This window comes from Seriola aureovittata, chromosome 22, assembly GCF_021018895.1.
Source record: "Seriola aureovittata isolate HTS-2021-v1 ecotype China chromosome 22, ASM2101889v1, whole genome shotgun sequence".
NCBI lineage: Eukaryota > Metazoa > Chordata > Actinopteri > Carangiformes > Carangidae > Seriola > Seriola aureovittata.
Window position 1 is genome coordinate 15,917,192 of NC_079385.1, and position 20,137 is coordinate 15,937,328.

A 20,137-nucleotide genomic window follows, 5' to 3' on the forward strand; every position below is an offset into this window, starting at 1 on the left:
CAGTCATGTACAACAGCTTGAGGAAAGGAGCATGTAAACAGCTGACACATTTCAGACACATTTTTCCACAGGAAAACAGCGGCCGTGCTTTTGTTCTGTGACCAAACTAGACTTGACCTGCGTCTGACTGAAAATAGCAGGAGACAGACAGCTGGTGCTGAAGGAGACCAGAGAGGTGTCAGTTTAGAGCCAAGGTGTCGCTCTTACATCCCTGTCTGTGTTATGTCTAGAATGAAGGAGCGCAACAACAAAAGCTGCATTAGTGACATGGCTTACACTGAAGTGCTTACTGAAGGATTCCAGTCACGTTTGGCCGCACAAGTTGCGGAGCTGCTCTTTTTTATTCTTGTTTAACATGTTGCTGTACATCAGCTGAATATGACCGCACGTGGTATATTGATTGATTTCATATTTGAATACTACTTTGATTGGCTATTAGAGGCTCAAAACCTCCCTAGTGAACAGAAATACTGAATAGCATCTGAAAATCTGCACTATGCTCATGTGTATTTAACACTAAAGCCTTGAATTGCAGCTTCTATGAATGGACTCCTTAATCAACACTTGTCAGCAGTTATTAACACTGAAAAATTTGCGTTGGGGCTTAAAAGCTCTTGCATAGTCTTTTTTTTACACTGCCAAGAGAATAGCCCTTAGTGGACACTAAATACCTCCCTGCATTAAATTTAAAGAAACTGAATACTAGCACAAAACCACCGTTATGAACCCTAAAACTGTAAACCTTTGTGTACCTTTTGCCGGTGGGATAGAAGCGGGAGCAGCTGAGTCCGTCCCAGGCACAGTAGGGATCTCTGGCGAGGCAGCAGTCAGCACAAGCCGAGCCATAAGCGTGACAACGGTGCAGGGAGACCTGTGAGACCCCGAACTCCGAGCTGACGTACAGCTGTTGCTGTAAAGTAAACAGTTCAAATGTCAGCCGCCCTGTTTGTCTTAATAAGTGGCTGGCTGACAGGAAAATGAGGCAGAGCGCCGAAACAATTATGGCTTATTATTTCCTTGCCTTTGGGAGGCTTATCATGCACAGGAGGTTTCTGTTTCGGGCATTACATAGTAGCCACAGACATTGAATAACACATTAAAACAATAAAACTGCACTTAATATGTCAGGGAACCAAAGTAGAATACTTACTTTTTTTGAGGATATTCTCAAGTTTGTAACAGGAGCTTGGTTCTGAAAAAAAGCACATACAAGGACCTGGTTCAGAGCTTTTAGACATTGTTGACAATTATTTCTACACAATTTTTAAAGGACCAGTCTGTAGAAATGAGTGGCATCTAGGGGTGAGGTGCAGATTGCAACCAACTAACTACCCCTCTGTGTAGGGGAACCTGTGGTGTAACATAGAAACTCTAGAACCAGTGTTTGTTATGTATGGTCTGGGCTTCTGTAGAAACATGGCGGTCCAACATGGACATGCTCTGTGGAAGAGGACCTGCTGCCTATGTAGATATGAAGGGCTCATTCTAAGCTAAAGTAAACAGGATTCTTGTTTCCTGTGATTATGCAGCAACAAAAACATTATGAATACTATATTCCATTCCTGCCAAAAGAATCCCCTAAATCCTACACACTGGTCCTTTAAAAAGGAATATTAGGAAATACATGTATTAGCTTTCTTGACAAGAATTAGGGGAGAACATTGTCCGTAAATATGAAGCTACATCTAGCAGTTGGTTAGCTTAACGCAAAGAATGGAAACAGGGGTAAACAGCTAGCTTAGCTTTCACAGGTGCAATATCTGCCTGCCAGCACCTCTAAGCTCACTAATTAACATGTTATGTCTTATTTGTTTCATTTGTGTAAGTGTAAAAACAAAACATTGTGGATTTACGGGGGGGTTATCTAAGCTAGGTTAACCGCTAGCTATTTACTGTAAGGATGAGAAAGAAGAAATATTGACGTTGTCTTCTAATGCTTGGCAGGAATGATTGCCGAAATGTTGAACTATTTATTTAAAAAATAATAATTTTTAGGATTGAGCAGCTTATTAGGCTTTCCTTGAATAAGAAGAAGTCATAGCAGAGAAGGTAGCCATCTTGGATCAGTTTCTTGCCAGATGTATTCAACTTTTTGAGAATAAATCTTTTCTGATTCAAACTGTCTTTCTCCAGGTGCAGTGGAAGATCAAAGGAGTCATGGCCTTTACATCTGATCACAGGCTGATGACAATTTTAGTGATTTCAGCTAAGATAAAAAAAATAAAATAAAAATAAGCATATGCAAAAGTTCACTCGGGTCAACTACCAGACTCTTGCAATATGTTAGCATGTTTCCCATCACTCTACGCTGCACTACACTGCAGAACATCCATCTCCTGAATGCCACCCTGCCCCTGTCTGTCTGCCCCTGGCTTTGTGTTGTGGCCAAGCGCACCCTCCTCCTCCCTGCCTTTGATTTTGGGAACAAAAAGGGATGAAAGTGAAAGAGAAGAAAAAAAAGAAAGAGAGGGGAGAAAGACAGACAGCAGACCTTAAACACTTCCAGCTCCTCCAGGATTAGATCTTCATGTAGGGAATGATTGCTTGGCAGGACAATCACCTTCTGTATTGTACCTTTGTCTGGGGGCAGAATACAGACACACACACATGTGTTTAACAACTGTGTGAAACACATGCAGCTACACACACTTAACAAAGAATGCCCAGAGATGTGTGGAACTAGAGTACAACTGCCGGCGAAAAAAAATAAACTCAGAGTCTGTTTTCCTTCGCCAGTGTTTGCTTTTGAATTAGCCATGATAGCCATGACCAGTTTCAATAGCAAAATCAACTGTGGCAGGAGCGGGAATGGAAGCTCTTAAGCTCGCACAGGGGAGGACAAGGGCCACGAAAAGGGCTAAATGCTACAGCGCCATCATCAATAAGACTATTTTGTCCGGGGAGTTGGAGCAGCAGATCGAGGACAGTAACAGCTCCTGGAAAGGCCTGATAAGAGCGTCTCCCGCATCCTTGAGACAAAACACCACAATTTCGGGGGCCCAGTTATGATTAGACAGCACTGGCTTCTCTTCAAGAATCCAGGCAGGAGTAACAGAACGGCGAGGCTGCCTGATAAACACAAGCAGCTGTTTAAGAGAGTCCCAGAGTTGCTCGCTGAATGCAAACATGTGCACATGTGGACACACACAAGCACAAATGCATGCATAATTATACACACACACACATATTATTTTGTTTAACCACAGCATTATAAGCACAGACATACCAGACAGGTATATATATATATATATTCTACACTGGTTTCTCTTGAAATGTCTCTGGAGCAACATTTACTCCCATAATCAATCTTTAAAAACATTCTGTCTTTTATGTGAGATAATGATTTTTCCAATAACTTGCAACAATATCTTGAACGGCTGGTTGTCAAAATTGACTTTTTATTAAAACAAACTCTGCACACGCAAGTGAAATGATCTCAACCCACTTTCCCCTGATCTAATAAAAAAGTTCAAAGTCCTCTTTTTTAAAAAGGACCTTGTCACTTTTCTACGACTTATTTGTGGCACACTTTACGCTGCATGCTGTGTCATGTTGTCATGTCTCTGTTTTCAATCTAGCGGCCACACCCACTGTGCACTATTCCCTCTGTTATCTGTTTATCCGATAACCAGCTGTGGCAATAGGCCTCCACTCGACAATCATTTACTTATGAAAAACCTCAGATGGCTCATGAGAGAGGAGGATTGCTTTTTCTGTTTGAAATTTTGTTTTCTGATATCTAACCTGCCTTGTTGGATTGCAGTGATTGTTGTGGCGCCACAGCCTAAAGAGAGGACTATTACTATTTTAGTGTGCTGATAACATGATCCATATTTATCACCTAGAAAATGGAATCTGGTATTGATTTGTTGCTTTTCTTAGAAGAAGCAACAAAAACCAGACTATGGGTGGAGTGAGATCATTTCACTTGTTTCTGAATTGTATTTCAAGAATAGGATAAAGGAAAATATATAGTTTCAAAAAACAAATCTTTATGAAAAAATAAAAAAAATAAAAAAAATAAAAACCTTCTCATGCTGGTTTGTTGTAATTTTAACACATAGAACTTTTGTCTGTGGTCATTCATTCATACCTGTGCCCAGGAAGAGCACTTGGTAATTGCCGTCAGCCGCCATGACCTGGTCCACAGCCACTGATGTGTATTTGTAGTCAGCGTTGGTACGAACCACCAGGGGTCTCCTCCCCACTGGGTAGATTGGGTTGAACATGACTGGATGGTTTCGTACGAAGGTCACCACGTCGTCTGGGAACTCCTTCGTTGTTTGAATGTCGGGTGTAAAAGCTCCACCGGGACACTGGAGAAATTAAGTCTTGTCATTGACAAAATATAGTACATGTATGTTGATAATAGACAGCAATATGTTTGCAGTTTGCTGATAATTAATCTAAGAGTTCTACAAGGGTCGAGATTGGGGCCTCTGTTTATTTTATATATTAATTTAGTTCATACACACACACACACACACACACACACACACACACACACACACACACACACACACACACACACACAAAATAGTGTCCACAGTGCATTGCAGTTTTGAGAAAATATGTTACATTATAAGGCACTTGAAAATTTACATCTGTGCTTCTATATCCAGTTAAGGGCAATACCTAAAGAACCCAAATGTGTATTTCACTTTAAATACTGTGAAATTCTCTGGTAAATGTCCTCAAATATTTTCACTTTGAGAAATTATATGGAGTAGGAATACTTGAATAATATGAACTTAATGGGTAATGCTATGTTTGGCTTACTGCCATTGACTGTGTATGAATGTCATTTGCTGTGTTGTTGTCACCCTTTGTATAGAAAAAGGTTGTTAAAGCTTTTTCAAGCATCATAATTTTGATGATACAACAATTTTATGTGAATTTATTTTAAAATCATGCACTGAAATAACCAATAAATGCATGTATGACCTAAATGTGAACTCACAGTTCCAGGCCTTGGGTAAGGGATACGTCCCTGGAACGCCACCCACTGAAAATTGGGCCCGTCTCTGTGAGCGAAGGGCCCGTTGAAGACTGTGAGGATGTCTGCCATGTTGTACACACACACCGCCGAGCCTTTAAACACGGAGCTGAGGAAATGAGATGCATATTTCCAATGAAACAACAGTGGGAACTTACTCTCATGACGTTGACACGCACCCAGCTAAAATATTCTGGGGTTGTTTATTAAGGTCAGTGTTTCTGAGGATGTGCGAGTCATACAGTCTGGGTGGAACTGCTGCCACACTCCGGTGGGGACGGTTCCTATTTCCCCCTCCTTTATCTGATGTGGTTTGGCCCACTCACTTAAAACTACACTGCTTAACACATAAAAGAGGCTTTGTTGAAAAGAGGAACACAAGCAGATTGTGTGAAGTGAAGACGGAGGAAGAAATGCAATGTGTAGAGTGGAATAACACTGAGCTCAGAGAAGTCAAGGACCTCACTGTTTGGTTTGGCTGTGATCTGTGAGCAAGGATACACTACTGTAGCCCTTCTATGATCCTGAGGTAACAAGTGGTTTGAAGGCCTGTGGAAGTGTCACCCCCGGTCAACCAGAAGGATTTCAATTAATGTAAGAACTGAAGGTCGCAGCACAGGCAGGGGCGATCCAAACACAGGTTCAGTGAGGGAACTTAAATTGATGAACTGAAGAAAACCAGGCTTAAAGACAGATGGATGGAGTAGCAGATGGGAAAGCACAGAAAACAGGACACTACACAAAGGTAGCAGGCACATTGGGAAACACACTGCAACATAAACACATGATCTTACAAAGAGCTGGTGGAAATGGATGGTTTAACTACTGGCTGGGTAAATGAGGAAACAGGGAACAGGTTTGTGAGTGGGTGGGGAAGCTCAGGTGATTGAGAATATGAGACAGGTGAGCAGGTGGATGTGGCAGTCAGCTGACCGGGATAGGGATTAAAGTCTGAGGACATCTGGTGGCAGGAGACGGAGGCCAAAATAAACAAGGCAGAGAATATTAGCAACAGTAAGAGTAGGGATAGTAAATCCAGGGGAGCGAACAGGAGAGCACAGAAACGAATCGTGACATAGAGATCAGAACAGATGGTTCAAGTGACCTTTAAAACAGTTACCACAGAGGTTTATATGATATGTGGTAAATTTTTCTCTCCTTAATTTGAAATGTCAAAGATGATCATGTTTAGATGACCTTCATGATCATTTTGAAAGTAAGTAGCGCTCAAATTTAGATGCTCTGGGATTCACTTAAGTTATAATAATCTTATCTTTCTACACTGTTATCATTATACACACAAACCTTTTACAGGTGCTGGTTCAAACACTTTAACAGAAACAGAAAAACAAAGTGTGCCCATGTTTCCTTCAAGTATTGCTTCAGTTTATCATACGTTACTCTTATCAGGTCATATTTGTCAGAGCTTATCTTCATCTTTTGAACTTTCTATTTTCCTAAGTGTTTTTTTTCTTCTCTTACTGGAACTAATTTTCCCAGATTGGGTCAACAGCATCCCATCTGGCAGCACAGGTCTTTTTCAGCACAGTCTATGTAAAATACTAAACATAAGGCATCAATCAGGCTTGTAACACATGTATGTGAAATGAAAAAAAAAGAAAATCACATCTGAATTGAAACGTGTCTAATAAACAAATTTATAGTTATATTGTTGTTTTTCTTCAAGGTTCAAGATCAATATTTCAGCTTTTAGTTTAAAGTTTTAGCTTCTGTCTTTCCAACAATCACATCATCTCCCCTCCATATATGTTTATGTAACTGCTTATCTGTCCGTGTGTCTAGATAAAGCTGAAAGCGAAAAATGACACTCCTTGTTTTTTTCCTCTGAATGCTGAATAGTGAGTCTTGGGTTTCATTTAACTGTAAAAATGCTATAATTAACTCTCTCTGCTCTCACAAATCCTTCTGTCTACTACTATCCATGCACATGCAACGATGCAACACATGTTCTGTATCAATATGCGCTATGATGGTGATGCACACGGTCAGCAAAATGGTGCACCACTGCCTGTGATCATAAGGAAAAAACATAAAAACAAAACCATCTGGTGAAGCCACCAGGACGCTGTAAGTGACAGTCCATCATCTGTATAAGCTGTTCTGCAACATGACACATGACGTCTCTATGTAACAGGCCCTTTGACGTGCACATCCCCTCCCACTGATATCCAGAGAGTAATTAACATAACCACCGAGGCCTGCAGGAATGTTACAGTTGGCTTCGTTGCCATCGGCTCTTACCTTGTGGATGTGAAGACTCCAAACACCAACAGGCCCTTGGGCTGATCGGTTTCCAGCAAAAACACATTTTCTGAAAGGGAAAACACACGTAGACAAATGCACATATGTGGAGAGAAAGGTGTGCAATACTTTCATTACATTCCCTGCACGCCTTTATCACCTCACCCCTGCAGGTAAGATCGCCAAAGAAATGATGCATGCAGGAATTAATAACTACACGTGCTGACAGATAGAGTGTGATGACCCTGAATGGAAAAGCAGGCCTACACTTCTGTGAGCTGATGTTTGCAGTTTTCAAAGCTGGAATAATATGTTCATGAACAAATACAAGGAAACCAGAAGCAACAGAACAATTATGAAAATTGACAAAGGGATAAAGTCTTAATCCAGACCAAACAGCAGAGGCTTCAAGGATTGTTTATGGAGAAAGCAATCACAGGGAACCATGGAACATAAATAGCACAATTTTGGGAATTTTAAAAAGTACACAGTTTTAAACTTGTTTCATGCACCATGAAACTAAAATGGAGCTTGGACAGTCAAATAACGAACAGAGGAAAAATATATATAAAATATAAATGTGGTGTTTCACTCACCAAGTTCATCAAAGTGTGTTTCGGTGCCGTCCTCCTCCAGAACTGAGCACACCATCCTGGCTTTGAGGAAGGTGGTCCATTTGTTCACCAGGCTCCGCTGGCCTCCGATGTCGCTCTGCAGGCAAAAGGCCGCACATAGCAACTGGAAAACCCACAAAAGAACACAGTGCTGATTTATTTAGGCACAGACGAGGGAACTTACTGGACACACTCTGGCCACCATCGTGTGGATATTTTTAGTATTTCCATTATTGTCTGTCAGCCTCTCGCGGAAGAAGAAATACAGTTTGGCGTCATTGGGGTCTGTTCCATCTGGTATCAGGTGGGCATCAATGAAGATTGGTTCTGAATGGAAGATAATAGCAGATTGAGATTTTTAGCACTGACATCAACACATTAAAAAAAAAGGAATCAATAAACAGCATCTGCACTCAAAATCCTGAGAGAATGAGTGTGTGCTCACCACTGAGCCATTTAGAATTGTGCTGGTCTGTGCGCACTGCATTTCTCTTGGTCAGGCTCCTGAAGATGGCAGCATCTGTCCCCATGAAGTCAATGTACATGCCTGAGAACAGTTCCTGGTCTATGAACACACACACACACACACACACACACACACACACACACAAACACACACACACGCACGCACGCGCGCACACACACACACACACACACACACACACAAACACACACACACAAAATGAAAAAATCTACAATCTACTCACAAGCTTTACACAGCATAAAAAATGACCATATATGCTTTATGCTGATGCAGCTTCATAGACAATTAAAATACAGCAACACTTTATTGCATGACCCATAAATAATGCTTGACTTTTTAATAAATGTTTCCAGAATAAACAGCAGGTTTACAGTCTGTGTGTGTCCTGCTGCTAATAATCCACTCAGACACTCTACACAGGGATCAAACATACAGATGGGAGATGAGACTCAGATTTTTATCGAGCCTGCCTCCGATCGTCCTCGGAAGTTTGGAGTGCTGCATCACAGCTTCCATTATGCTAACTTTGACCTCGACTCTATTTGGCAGAGTACCCCCCCCTTCCCATCCCTTCCCTCCCTCCCTCCCTCCCTCCCTCCCTCCTTTAGGTTGATCCCCCCTCCCCCTCCCCCTCCCTCCTGGGCATCTCTGAAGTCGCTCACTAGCTGGCAAAGCTGCTGCTGCTGCTGCTGACATGGCAATGCTCAGGTGTCAGAAAGCGGAGCTGAGGGTGCAGTGTGTCGTCTTTAGACGTGTCAACAGCCACCCAGCACGCCTCGACCAATCAGAGATCAAATGAAAGAGAATTGAGGAGGGGGAGGAGGAGGGGCAGAGGAGTGTGTGTTAAAGTTGAACTGAAATTTGAATTTTCCTCCCTTTTTAGAGTGAGAAAATCTAACCTATAATAATACAAACTGTGAATATATTAGTTTTTCAAAACAGGAGAAAAATGTTTTGGGACATATTTGCAGGAACAACATCTATAAGCTTCAAGCCGGGAGGTTGAAGGTTGATAAGCTGTGTGCTTATCCCGTCATCATAACTTCTACAGGTATCATAATTATGGATTCTGTCTATATTTTCCTCTGTCTCCTTCAGCAAAGCAAAGACACAGGACAATCTCCTCTCTGACTCTTCTTTTAACCCTCTCACCCCAGTCACCACTATAGAGGTAGCAAGGAAAACACCTGCATGCTGGTACAATAGCAGACTTATCTCTACTATCCCTGGCAAACCTTGAAAGATAACAGATTTGCTTCCTCCGCAGGTGAAGATGATCCTCCTCTTCCCCACCACTCTGTGTGTGAGTTATTGAATACATATCAGGCCAAGTATCTATTACATGAACATCACAGTTTCCTTCAACAGCTCTCGACTTGAAAATAGTGGCTACATCAACATCCCAGTTGCAGTTACAACTGGAAAGTTTTGATACATCCAGCTCAACCTGGCTCTAAGTAATGTGGAAGACCCTGAAAACTTCACATCTTACAACAGCCAAACTAGACTGTTGTTCAGTGTAATAAAACCCAAATAGAAAACTCTCACGCAAAGCAACCCTGAAGTCATAGAACTGTACTGAGATATCTCAAGATGTGAATGCTCACTGGCTGGTAACACGACCATAATTCCCATTGCCACGTTCCATCCCATATGGCTGTTTACTGTTCACATTTGTTTGATGAAGAGTCTGAGATCGTGTAGGAAGTAGGAAGGAGGAAGGAGGCACCTACTGAGCATCACAGAGACTGTATTCACTTGAGGATTGAAGGAGCACCTCCCTTTTCCAGATTCGGTCCTCGAGTCAATGTGAAACACTTGTTCCTGTCACAGAAAAAAAGAAAAAAAGAAGAGGAAGTCAGAGATTTTGAAGACAGTTTAATATGATAAGTTATTCAGTCTGGTGAACTCTGCTAAAATAAAACTGCATGTGTGAGCGTACCAAATGCCCTGTAAGCTACCCCTGCTCACGTTTCTGTCCCTATTGCTTTTAAGGAAGCACAAAAAGCAGTCCTGGCCTGCTCTGCCGTCCCTGGCCCATGTGGGACAATAAAAAAAACATTCCATGTGGGAGGAGAGGAGGAATTTCCCTGTATGTGTTGGATAATAATTCCTCCATCTCAGGTGGAAAGGCTGCCAAGTTTCAACTCCCCTCCTGGTAGAGGACTGGATGGTCCAACCTGTCTAAATTATAAGGTTTCTAGGCCCATCCCTATTCAGGTCTGGCTCGCGGTGGTGTTGATACTTCCTTGAGCATGAGTGACGTCAGCCCAGCAGTATTTTCTCAGGAAAATGTTGCTGTTTGCCAAGAGGCTCTGGAGGTGGACTGACTCCATCTGGTAGGCTCTGTCATTAAGCTCTACAATACAGAAACTGTCCATTTTTAACAAGTAATTCGATGTTGCAATGAACCTTAAAGGGCCCCTCCATTCAAAAATGTGTTTTGCTTATCGCTACTTCACTTGGGTGTTTGCAAGATCACCACTTGCGTAAAAGTTTTAAGTAGTTTATGGCACTTTTTTGGGGAAAAACCATATCAGATAGATTATTAAGATCAGATCATTTTTATGTGTCTTAAAACATATCTAGCAAGGAACTTTAAAATTATCTTTCAACAAATGACAACTGTTTGAAAAAATGAAAGGCAAGCTTCTGTGTAAACAAGTGGAATAATTACACCCTATAAAAATGTAAAGACCGAATAAAAATCTAATTGAGTTCAGTAAGATAGATGTTTTATTGCAGCGTATGTTTCACTATGTATCTGAGGGGCACTTTCAAGAAGTAAGACACAAACTCACGACACAAAACCACTGACACATGCAAATAACCTGTCTGGTGCAGCCATCCTATCGGGTTTCCAAACAACATAATAGTCTGGGGCACGTTCTCAGGGCAAAGGTCCGCGCTGTGAGCTCGGCGTCAACTTCTCACTGCAGCAGCTTGTTATACTTAACAGATCCCTTCTCCTCAGACACTGACATGTTTGAGCTGAGAAACTGCAAACAGAGCAGTCTGACTTTCAAACAAAAAAAAAACAACAACAAAAAAACAAAAAAAAACCCCAAAATGACAAAAGGCTCTGCAGTGCGGAAAGAGCCTGGTTGGAAGCTCTCTCACTCTGCCTATTAGTGTTTGGCAGCGGTCGGCAGTCCGCGGCTGCATGTTGTTCACTCAGTGAGCACTTTTCTCCTGGAGGGCTTCCCCGCACTCGCTTCCAGAGCTGTGTGGCCGGAGATGAGAGCGCAGCGCCTCGAAATCTGCCCCCCATGCCTTTACATTAGAGCTCCATTTTCTCCCTCTTATCCTCAGCATCTCCTCTCATGTGGCATCAAACCGATTACATGAAAACTTTGCTCATATAAAATTCTGAAGTCTTTCACTTTTTTTATTATCACATGGTGACACTTGTAAATTCCTAACAGACCAGTAAAAGAATAGAAACAATCATTATCTGATGCTGCACATGAATTTAAGATAAGATGTGCTGACACTGTGGCAATTTCATATGTGCTGGTTGTCATCCAGTAATGTTGCACTCCTTCCAGTAGAAAGTCGTGTATAGAAATTACATTTAATGTATGTTTTGAAATATATAAAATCTGATCAAAGCATATTTCCATATCTCTTGAGGAATTTTGTTAGATTTACAAAGTCTCCTATCACCAAATCCCCTTCAAATTATTTTAAATTTAATAATACTTTATCTAGATGTTCTTATTTCACTTTTGAGATCATGTTAGTGGTTTAGTAATATTCTGCAGCCTATAGTGTCTCCTAAAATATTTTTAAAAGCCATTGTCCCCAAATTGTGGTTCATTCCCTCAAGAGTTTGTTTTTATTTAGTGGAGCGAATCTGTCGTCATGTGCCCCACCTCTGGTCTTCGGCCCCTGTTGATGTAAACGCAGACGGGACTGTACGCTCCGCTACCACACATGAACAGATGGGTTCTGTTGTAAGGCTGCACCACTCGGATGAAGTTCCCACAGCCGTGCTGGAAAACACAGATAAACAAAGAGACATGTTAAAAGTTCAGCAGGTGAGATGCAGTAATAAAAACGTCACTCAGATTCATTCGATAGAAAATTTTAAATCTGCAGTAGATTGTTGTGAAGAGACCTTTTATAAGATGATCGTTTCTTGCACCAGACTTTAAAGGAGCTATTTCTAGGTTTTGCTATTGCTACATAGCCAACGTTAGCATTAAGTGTTAATGCTAACAGCCCTCACTGTGTCCAAGAGGTTACATTACGCCCTCTGAGCAGTGTTTCTTCTTCAGGGTAGACTGGATGCTGCAGTGACTCGGTATTGGAAAGTGATAAGACAGTCCAACCGACTGAGGCTAGGTGGTTAGCATGCTAACTTCAGTACATGAAACAAAGTAATAGAAATAGAAATACAATAACTAGCTAATATTGGCTTATAATGTGCATTAATGATTCAGTTCGTTGGCTCTTCTTCGCTTGTGGTACCTTTACAATAGCTTAGCATTTTAGCTAGCATTATCTCATGATCTTCACTTGTATCCACAGTGGCCATTATTCAGCAAACATTACATAATGTCACTTTAATGTTATTTAACCCCAAAAAAAAAAAAAAAAAAAACAATATGAAAAGCAGATGCCTCGATCCATTCTGCTGCAGACATTATGGCACTATAAAAAATAATGACTGTTTTCATATTGTTTTAATCTCAGCTATGACACAATGCACTGAAAAAAGACATAACAAAGGATAAAGTTTATTTCCTGGTATGCAGCCAAGGAGAACACCACATCCAGACCCTGTTTATCTCTCCTGAACTTTTTTCCATATGAGGGAGTAATTCAAACTTATCTCACTTGTTATGACGCGTGAACAGCCACATACAGCACAATCAAATGATCCCACAGCTCACTGGTCTGGTATTAAGGCCAGTGGAAAAAGAGTGTCAGTGGTATATGTGATATATCGAGGAAAGACAGATTACTGATCTCCATATATCTCTGCTTCCACTTCCCCAACCCAGCAGCAGCAGCAGCAGCAGCAGCAGCAGCAGCAGCAGCAGCAGGAGTGCTGGACTTGGTGGCTAATTAAGCCTGAGCTTGCAGCACACTGGTGGAGAAAGGAAGATAGAGAGAGGGGAAAGAAGTGGGGAGGAGAGTTAGACGTATCCAGGGAGCCGCCAGGAACTTGGCCATGGCCGCAGGAATGGCAGCTGCGGCAGCTCACGGTCGGTGCACAGCTCCACTGAGAGCTATCGAAAAACAACTGAATTTTCACCCTCACACACCCATCTCTGTTATTTATCTTTCTATTCTTTATCTCTCTCCATGTGTCTTGCTGTCTCCTCACTTTTATCACTGATTCATCTCATCACCCTCTGCTTCAACCATCACACACCCACAGGGTCTGGAGCCTGTTCCCGTATCTGATGTCAGTCTCACAGAGCCACATATACAATGAATATATATACATATACATAGTCGTATCCTGTTTTATTTTCCTCTCGTGATACAAACGCAACCTTTGTGACTGTGCCAAATAAACAGCATCCAGCCTCATGGCCTCAAGTTCAAGTGCTGACCACGCTGAGTTTAAAGTGGTGGCTTTTGAGCGAGCGGCAAACAGACTTAATCAACCTGGCTCTATATTCCTCCTCATGTGCCACCCTCCGGCGCAAACAATGTGCGCTGACTCTGTGGAGCTCTGCTTGACCACAGACTCTATCAGAGAAGAGGAACTTAATATATACAGATGGGGCGAGTAACCATAACAGAAGCGCTGGGGGCGGACTCTGATTCAAATGAAGAAACTCACGAGAAAGAAGACGGCTATTATGGATGAAAAAATACACTGCGCTGAAAAACAGAGAGGACTCAAAAGAGTTGGAAAAAGTGACCTGAAAAAAAAAAGAGCAAGGCTGAAACGGAAACTGAAAGTTTTAGAAGCAAATCTGGCAGGGCTGCATGCAGGAGAGGGGATGACAGAAGGGGGGGGGGGGGTGACACAGTGTGGCTCCACACAGAGATGGCTCACCCAAATATTTGTGGGAGCCTGTCTGCAGCAGGCGGTCTGTGACTCAGAGCAGCACAAATCACTCATTGACTGGAAACAGCTTCTTCTCTATTTCTGCAACAGCGTGTTCTACAAAACCCTGGATCTACTACCCCAGCTGCTGTCAGAGACCGGAGAGATGGTGTAAGACAGACGAGCAGCGCTTGTCCTGGTGGGATGCTTTTTATTTTCACTTGTACTGCATCTTTAAAAATTAGGCCTTTAATGTATGTAAAAGCTTATTTAAAAACTAAGCCCTTATTTTCCTCCTCTATTCCCCTGCCCTCTGCACTGTAGTGTCTATAGGCAACTGTGCATGTGCTCGTTTCAGAACAACCCAATTAGAGGGAAACAGAGGCGGAGGGGAAATCAGTCTTCTGAGTGTAGCTGTATGTCTTCATTAAATCTTGTTGCAGCTAACAAGTGCTGCTCAGAATCAGGCCGGGTTATGAAACCTCTGCGTCAATGAGCTGTGTCCCATTTGCAAACTTTGATTCTGGTTTATTTTTTCTACAGTGCTCCGTGGCCCTCAATCCGCCCACGCTTCACTCTCGTCCTGACAAACGGCGCCGATGCCAGGAGGACTCCGAGCCAGTCGGTGACCCTGCAGACATCTGCTGCCTGTAACACATGTGGTTGGACCTGACACGAGCTTGCAGATGGGAGAGGGAAATCCCAGGAGGTGCTACATGCACAATTCCCCTGTGGACCCACTTGGAGGAATGGATCTGGAAACAGCAAAAACCTTTAGTCTAGATCTGGACCATCTTGCCCAAAAAAGCATGATGGCTAGTTTTCTAACCAGTTGGACTGCTGTGAGTTCAGCTTTTCGTTTGTAAGAGGAAGAATGTGTTATTTCTTCACAAAATTACATAGCCTTGCTTTAAAGAATGTATGAAAGTATAATTGAAAATGAAGCCAGCATTGAATTGCCAAAAACTGCAATTTTGGCTCCAAAAGTGAGTCAATCCCTGTAAACTCCCATATTAAAATGCCTAAATTTATAGCAGAAATAAACATCTTTAGAGCCTGGTACTGGTGCGGTTTGGGTCTTTTCCCCCTTCGTGACAACTGTATGAGGGATGAACTTTTATATACCCTGTTTAAATTTTCTTAAGGTTTAAAGTTATGCATAATTGGGGGCGTGGCTGCTTTGAGTGACAGGTGGGTGAGCGTATGCTTGCCACAAACATGTAAGCATGCACCGAAGTCTCAGCTTCACACGCACCCCCTCCTGTTTGCCCATTTTTGGAGTTAGGCCGAGTCAGGCGCTGCCAAGATGGCGATGGCAGAGCAGCCCACTCCGCTCTCCAGAAACCTAATGGTGACGTCACGTGGCCTACACCCTTTTTCATTTACAGTCCAAGTTTGGAACTGGCAGGAAATACTCACCAGCTACTAATTAGTTACTTTTGTTATTTATTATCATTATTTATTGTTAGAATTATAAAAAGGCCCCAAGTGATCCAACATGATGGTTTTGGATAGTTTTACTTTTCTTACCGTAGGATCCTTGCCTGCCATCTGGCATTCCTCTATCTTGCTGGTAGACGCAGGCCAAAACACCTGGTGGTAAAAAAGAAAAACAAACATTTAAAGCATTTAAACTGAAAATTGGGAAAATAACTCCTGGAAACCAGTGAGAGATTTAGTGAGAAATAAAATGAATATGAGTGAGCTGAGGTTTGAGCATATCCTGCTCATGCAGACAGAAATCACAGGGAAACATTTGTTTTGGAAACCAAAACAAAAATGTCCTGAAAGTTTCTGTTTGAGTGTCAGTGATTACAGCCGACTACCGGCTGTGGAAAATGTGTGTGTTTTCAAACCTGGGAGAGGCGCTTAAAGGTCCAGCTCAATGAATATATCAAGCAATTTACTTGGACAAAATGGATGCGGTGCAGCTCTCCCTAGGGGAGCCTAAATGCTTTTCCATCTGTTTATGCATTTCATGCCTGTCAATTACACTGAAGATAAGTCCTCCACTGCATGCAAAATCAGTTACCAGAGAGCTCGAGCATTTTTATAGCTCTTTTGAATGACCTGAAAATTGTTCTGATCATGGCAAATGTGTGGTAATTTGCATATCATGGCACAGATTAGAATAATGTGTACTGCAGTGGTTTTACGATGTGCCTCGCGTACTGTTCAGTTTAACAAACATTTTATTTTCTCCTTTGTGGTGGCCAGAGAATAGAGATGCAGGTTGCCAGCACTGCATTAGAATATACAAACAAGCATTTGCTGACCTTAAGCGTGCCATGGGTGATGTTGTTGATGTCCATGGAGAGGACGTGGTCTTTACAGCCCACATACATCCTGTCCTGGTCCTCGTCCATCTGCAGGATCCTGTAGTCCATGGCCTTGTCTGATATACTGTAGTGTTCAAAGGACTGGGAGGCCTGCAGGTCTGAGACACACACGGAGGAAAAATAAGCTTGTATCCACACTGAGATGAGACGAGAGGCATTTTCTTCCTGTTTCTACTAAATTAAACCCAAGAGAAACAGCTGCACACAAGCCAACATTAATCTCACTCCGATCAGAATAAGAGATCTTCAAATTATGTCCACGCTTGAGCCCAAGAGATCTGAAAAGAAAACTCAGTACGACTGTAATATGACTTTTAGGATTTCGCATGCTGGTTTTTAAACACGTCTCAGTTCTTGTAATGGGCGAGCCGAGCCACTGCTGCAAATATATATTCAAGGTGCAATGCAGCAGCAATTTACAAGTATACTGCAGATAGTTATTATCATATATAGTGTGACACAGAGAAGCACGGCCAGTTAAGTTGAAAAAACATCCATAATCCCTCTCTTGTGTATTAGGAACACATGCAAAAGAGACAATTCCTACAGTTAAGATCACTTAAGACCAAGACAAGACCAAGTCAGACCAGCCAAGACTGTGTCAATACCAGTCCATCATGATATCCCTTGGTACAATCATATCAACATGTGATAGGAACTGGATACTAGTGATGCGGTCAGTCAAATTATGGGTTTACTTAATCTAACAGGGTAAAGGTTCATATTTCTTCAGAAATATAAAAATGAGGTGTTTTCATAAATTAGACAAAAAGTTGTGTTATCTTTTATAATCTTTACTTTATTTGTAAGTCACTTTGGACAAAACCATCTGCAAAATGAACACATGTAATTTAAAATAGTGATTATAAACCTGAAAAAAAGAGGTGGCTGAGACTGAGTAAAGTCAGAATCAAAAGGTTTTAATATTCAGAAAATGATTTAAAATTAAGATCATTCTTATTTCTAGAAGATAAAAAGCAGTCTGTTCTGAACAGCACGGACTGAGACTTAATGAACACAGCCTGAATGGCTCCTGAAATTGATCTCACAATGATTCATTGGTAAAGACACTGCCTGTTTCACCTAACTTTCATCTAGTCAATTAAAAAAGAAGCTGCATCTAGTGAGAACTTGTTGGGAGAGATACAGTATATACTGTACACCGCAGAGTCTCTTCTACTCATTAACAGCACACATTGTTCACACACACAAAGTAAACATGCTCAGACAGTTATTTTCAGCCTATTTGCTCCAGAGATAGAAAACTCTCAACTATACCATCAAAGGCCCTCACTGTTGAAGCCAAACTCATGCATATTTATCACTTTTTCAATCTGCACTGAGAGCAGGGGGTGTGGGGTGTGTGTGTGTGGGGGGGAATGTAGATCCACACCCTCAATTTCCTCCCCTTCACTGATCCTCTCTGGGCTTTCTTTGTATTCCCTCCTCTAATCAACAAACAGGTTGCCTATACTTTGCTTCAATGCCGTGGGCTAAAGTCACATTTTCATTATTGTGTGACATACGCTTTTGAGGCTGGGGCCTTTTATCTTGAAGGGAAGTGGCTTTTTCTGTGGCACCCCTCACTCTGATCACAAGCTGTTGTTTGGCGGATTTGCCATGTAAGAGCTTGGAGTGTTTAACTTTAAATAAAAGACAAGTTAACCACTTCAGTTGCAGGCGAGTTTCCCACGACTCTTCACTCTCTACATTCACCATGTTTAGGTAAATCGCCTTATATGGTTAATGCCTTGAAGTGAGAGCGGGGTCTTTTGGAGGCAAGAGCATCATCCGGCGCCTAATCAAGAACATGCACACAAATATGATTATGTTTTACCTGACTTGCCAGAAACAAAATTAAAAGTGAAGGTGCCCTGTCAAGCAGATGTGTGTTTAATAAAAAGAGAAACTTCTAGAGAGAGAGAGAGATCGCATCAGTCTCATGCTTCAAAGCTGAGAAGATAGCATCACAGATATCACAGAGAGCTCAGTGCAGAGGCAATATTATCCTAACGCTGGAAAGACCAAAGACGTTACACGCCTTGCTCTGCCAGACTGTGAACCAAGGGTGAAATACTCACTTAAAGCTAATTAAAAACATGCAAGGCTCCAAATACTGCCAGAAAAAAAAAATCTATTTTATACATCTTCCCAAAATAAGGCAATTCTGGAAAACCTTTTAAACCACAATACTGAACCTCATCTTTGTACTGGGGGGGGCTTAATTTAAACATTCCTCTAGCTGATGCTTTTCTGGAGCACAAGAAGGTGGCAGCTCTCATTTAACATGCAGCTGTTTACAATGGTTGGTCTGAGCAAGAGTTTTTGTTTTACAATCAATCATTATACTAGCTCATACAGGCAGAAATAATCTCAGCGGTTGAGTTAAACCTCAATTGGGCAGCAAAAGAACCACAGCTTTTTCAGTTATGTAGCCTGTGAAAAAGGCAACTACACAGTGCAAAGCAGCTACACAGGGTTTTCTAGCTGCAGTTACCTTTGCTGAGTCACGGTTAGCACAGGAGAAAATGAAGCATTTTGTCACAAATATGGAGGAAATATTTCAATAAACTAGTTTATTAACAATAAGACCGATCACTGTGATGTAAGCAGAGATTTTATTGTCAACTCAAGCCTCATGACTGCTGTTTGCTTTTATTTTAAAAGCAACTTTAACGAGCTAAAATAGCTTTAGCTAAGCTAAGCTAGCTATAGTGAAGTTAGAAAAAGTTTGTGTGCTAATGTGCATTTCTCATTTTATATATACTGTATATATAAACTTAACTCAAGGTTCACTTACTCTTTTTTTCAACTACTTCCCTTGATATTTAATGAGCCTGTACCTTGAAGATTGTAGAGATGGAGACTATGGTATTATCTCCTCTAACTTTTAGCTCAGCCTTAGCTATTTTAGCTATTTTATTATTTTAGTGATAGTAATAGTAGCCAAACTAGTCCTTTGAATATCAACAACTTTCAGGCTAAATTGCTCATTATTAGTACTATCAGGCACACATACAAATTTAAGAATAGGGGTCGGGGGCGCCCTGGTAGCTCACTTCGTAGAGCGTGTAGCATATGCTAAGGCTAAGTCCTTACAACGGCACCCTGTTCGAGTTCGCCCGGGCCCTTTGCTGCATGTCATTCCCTCTCTCTCTCCCCTGACTTTCCTGTCTATCTCTACTGTTGCTAAAGAAATAAAGCAGAAATGCAGAAAAAAATTATCTTTAAAAAAAAGAATAGTGGTCGTTAAAATACACAGGATTGGCCAAGGTTTATTGTTTTCTTGGTTTTCTTGATTAAACAATTTATCATTTGTTGATAGATAAAGGTGAATAGCATCTAGTCAATGCTATCTTTATTGATTTAAATTTCTCTTAACTTACAGAGTACACTTTTACTAATTAATGATACTGTATTATTTAATGACCA

At 41.5% G+C, this 20,137-nt stretch overlaps 1 protein-coding gene across 1 annotated transcript in view; it reads right to left on the bottom strand.

The window, feature by feature from the left end:
- sema3c (sema domain, immunoglobulin domain (Ig), short basic domain, secreted, (semaphorin) 3C) overlaps positions 1–20,137 on the bottom strand; it is a 41,983-nt gene that overhangs the window by 5,784 nt on the left and 16,062 nt on the right. Inside the window, exons 3-15 of the mRNA XM_056367628.1 lie at positions 16,643–16,803; positions 15,897–15,959; positions 12,232–12,351; positions 10,090–10,180; positions 8,318–8,437; positions 8,057–8,199; positions 7,855–7,969; positions 7,259–7,328; positions 4,961–5,105; positions 4,094–4,316; positions 2,492–2,580; positions 1,151–1,192; positions 753–910 (exon numbers count right to left, since the gene is read on the bottom strand). Of these exons, the coding sequence (XP_056223603.1) occupies positions 753–910; positions 1,151–1,192; positions 2,492–2,580; positions 4,094–4,316; positions 4,961–5,105; positions 7,259–7,328; positions 7,855–7,969; positions 8,057–8,199; positions 8,318–8,437; positions 10,090–10,180; positions 12,232–12,351; positions 15,897–15,959; positions 16,643–16,803 (1,540 nt within the window). The remainder of the gene's footprint in view (positions 1–752; positions 911–1,150; positions 1,193–2,491; positions 2,581–4,093; positions 4,317–4,960; positions 5,106–7,258; positions 7,329–7,854; positions 7,970–8,056; positions 8,200–8,317; positions 8,438–10,089; positions 10,181–12,231; positions 12,352–15,896; positions 15,960–16,642; positions 16,804–20,137) is intronic.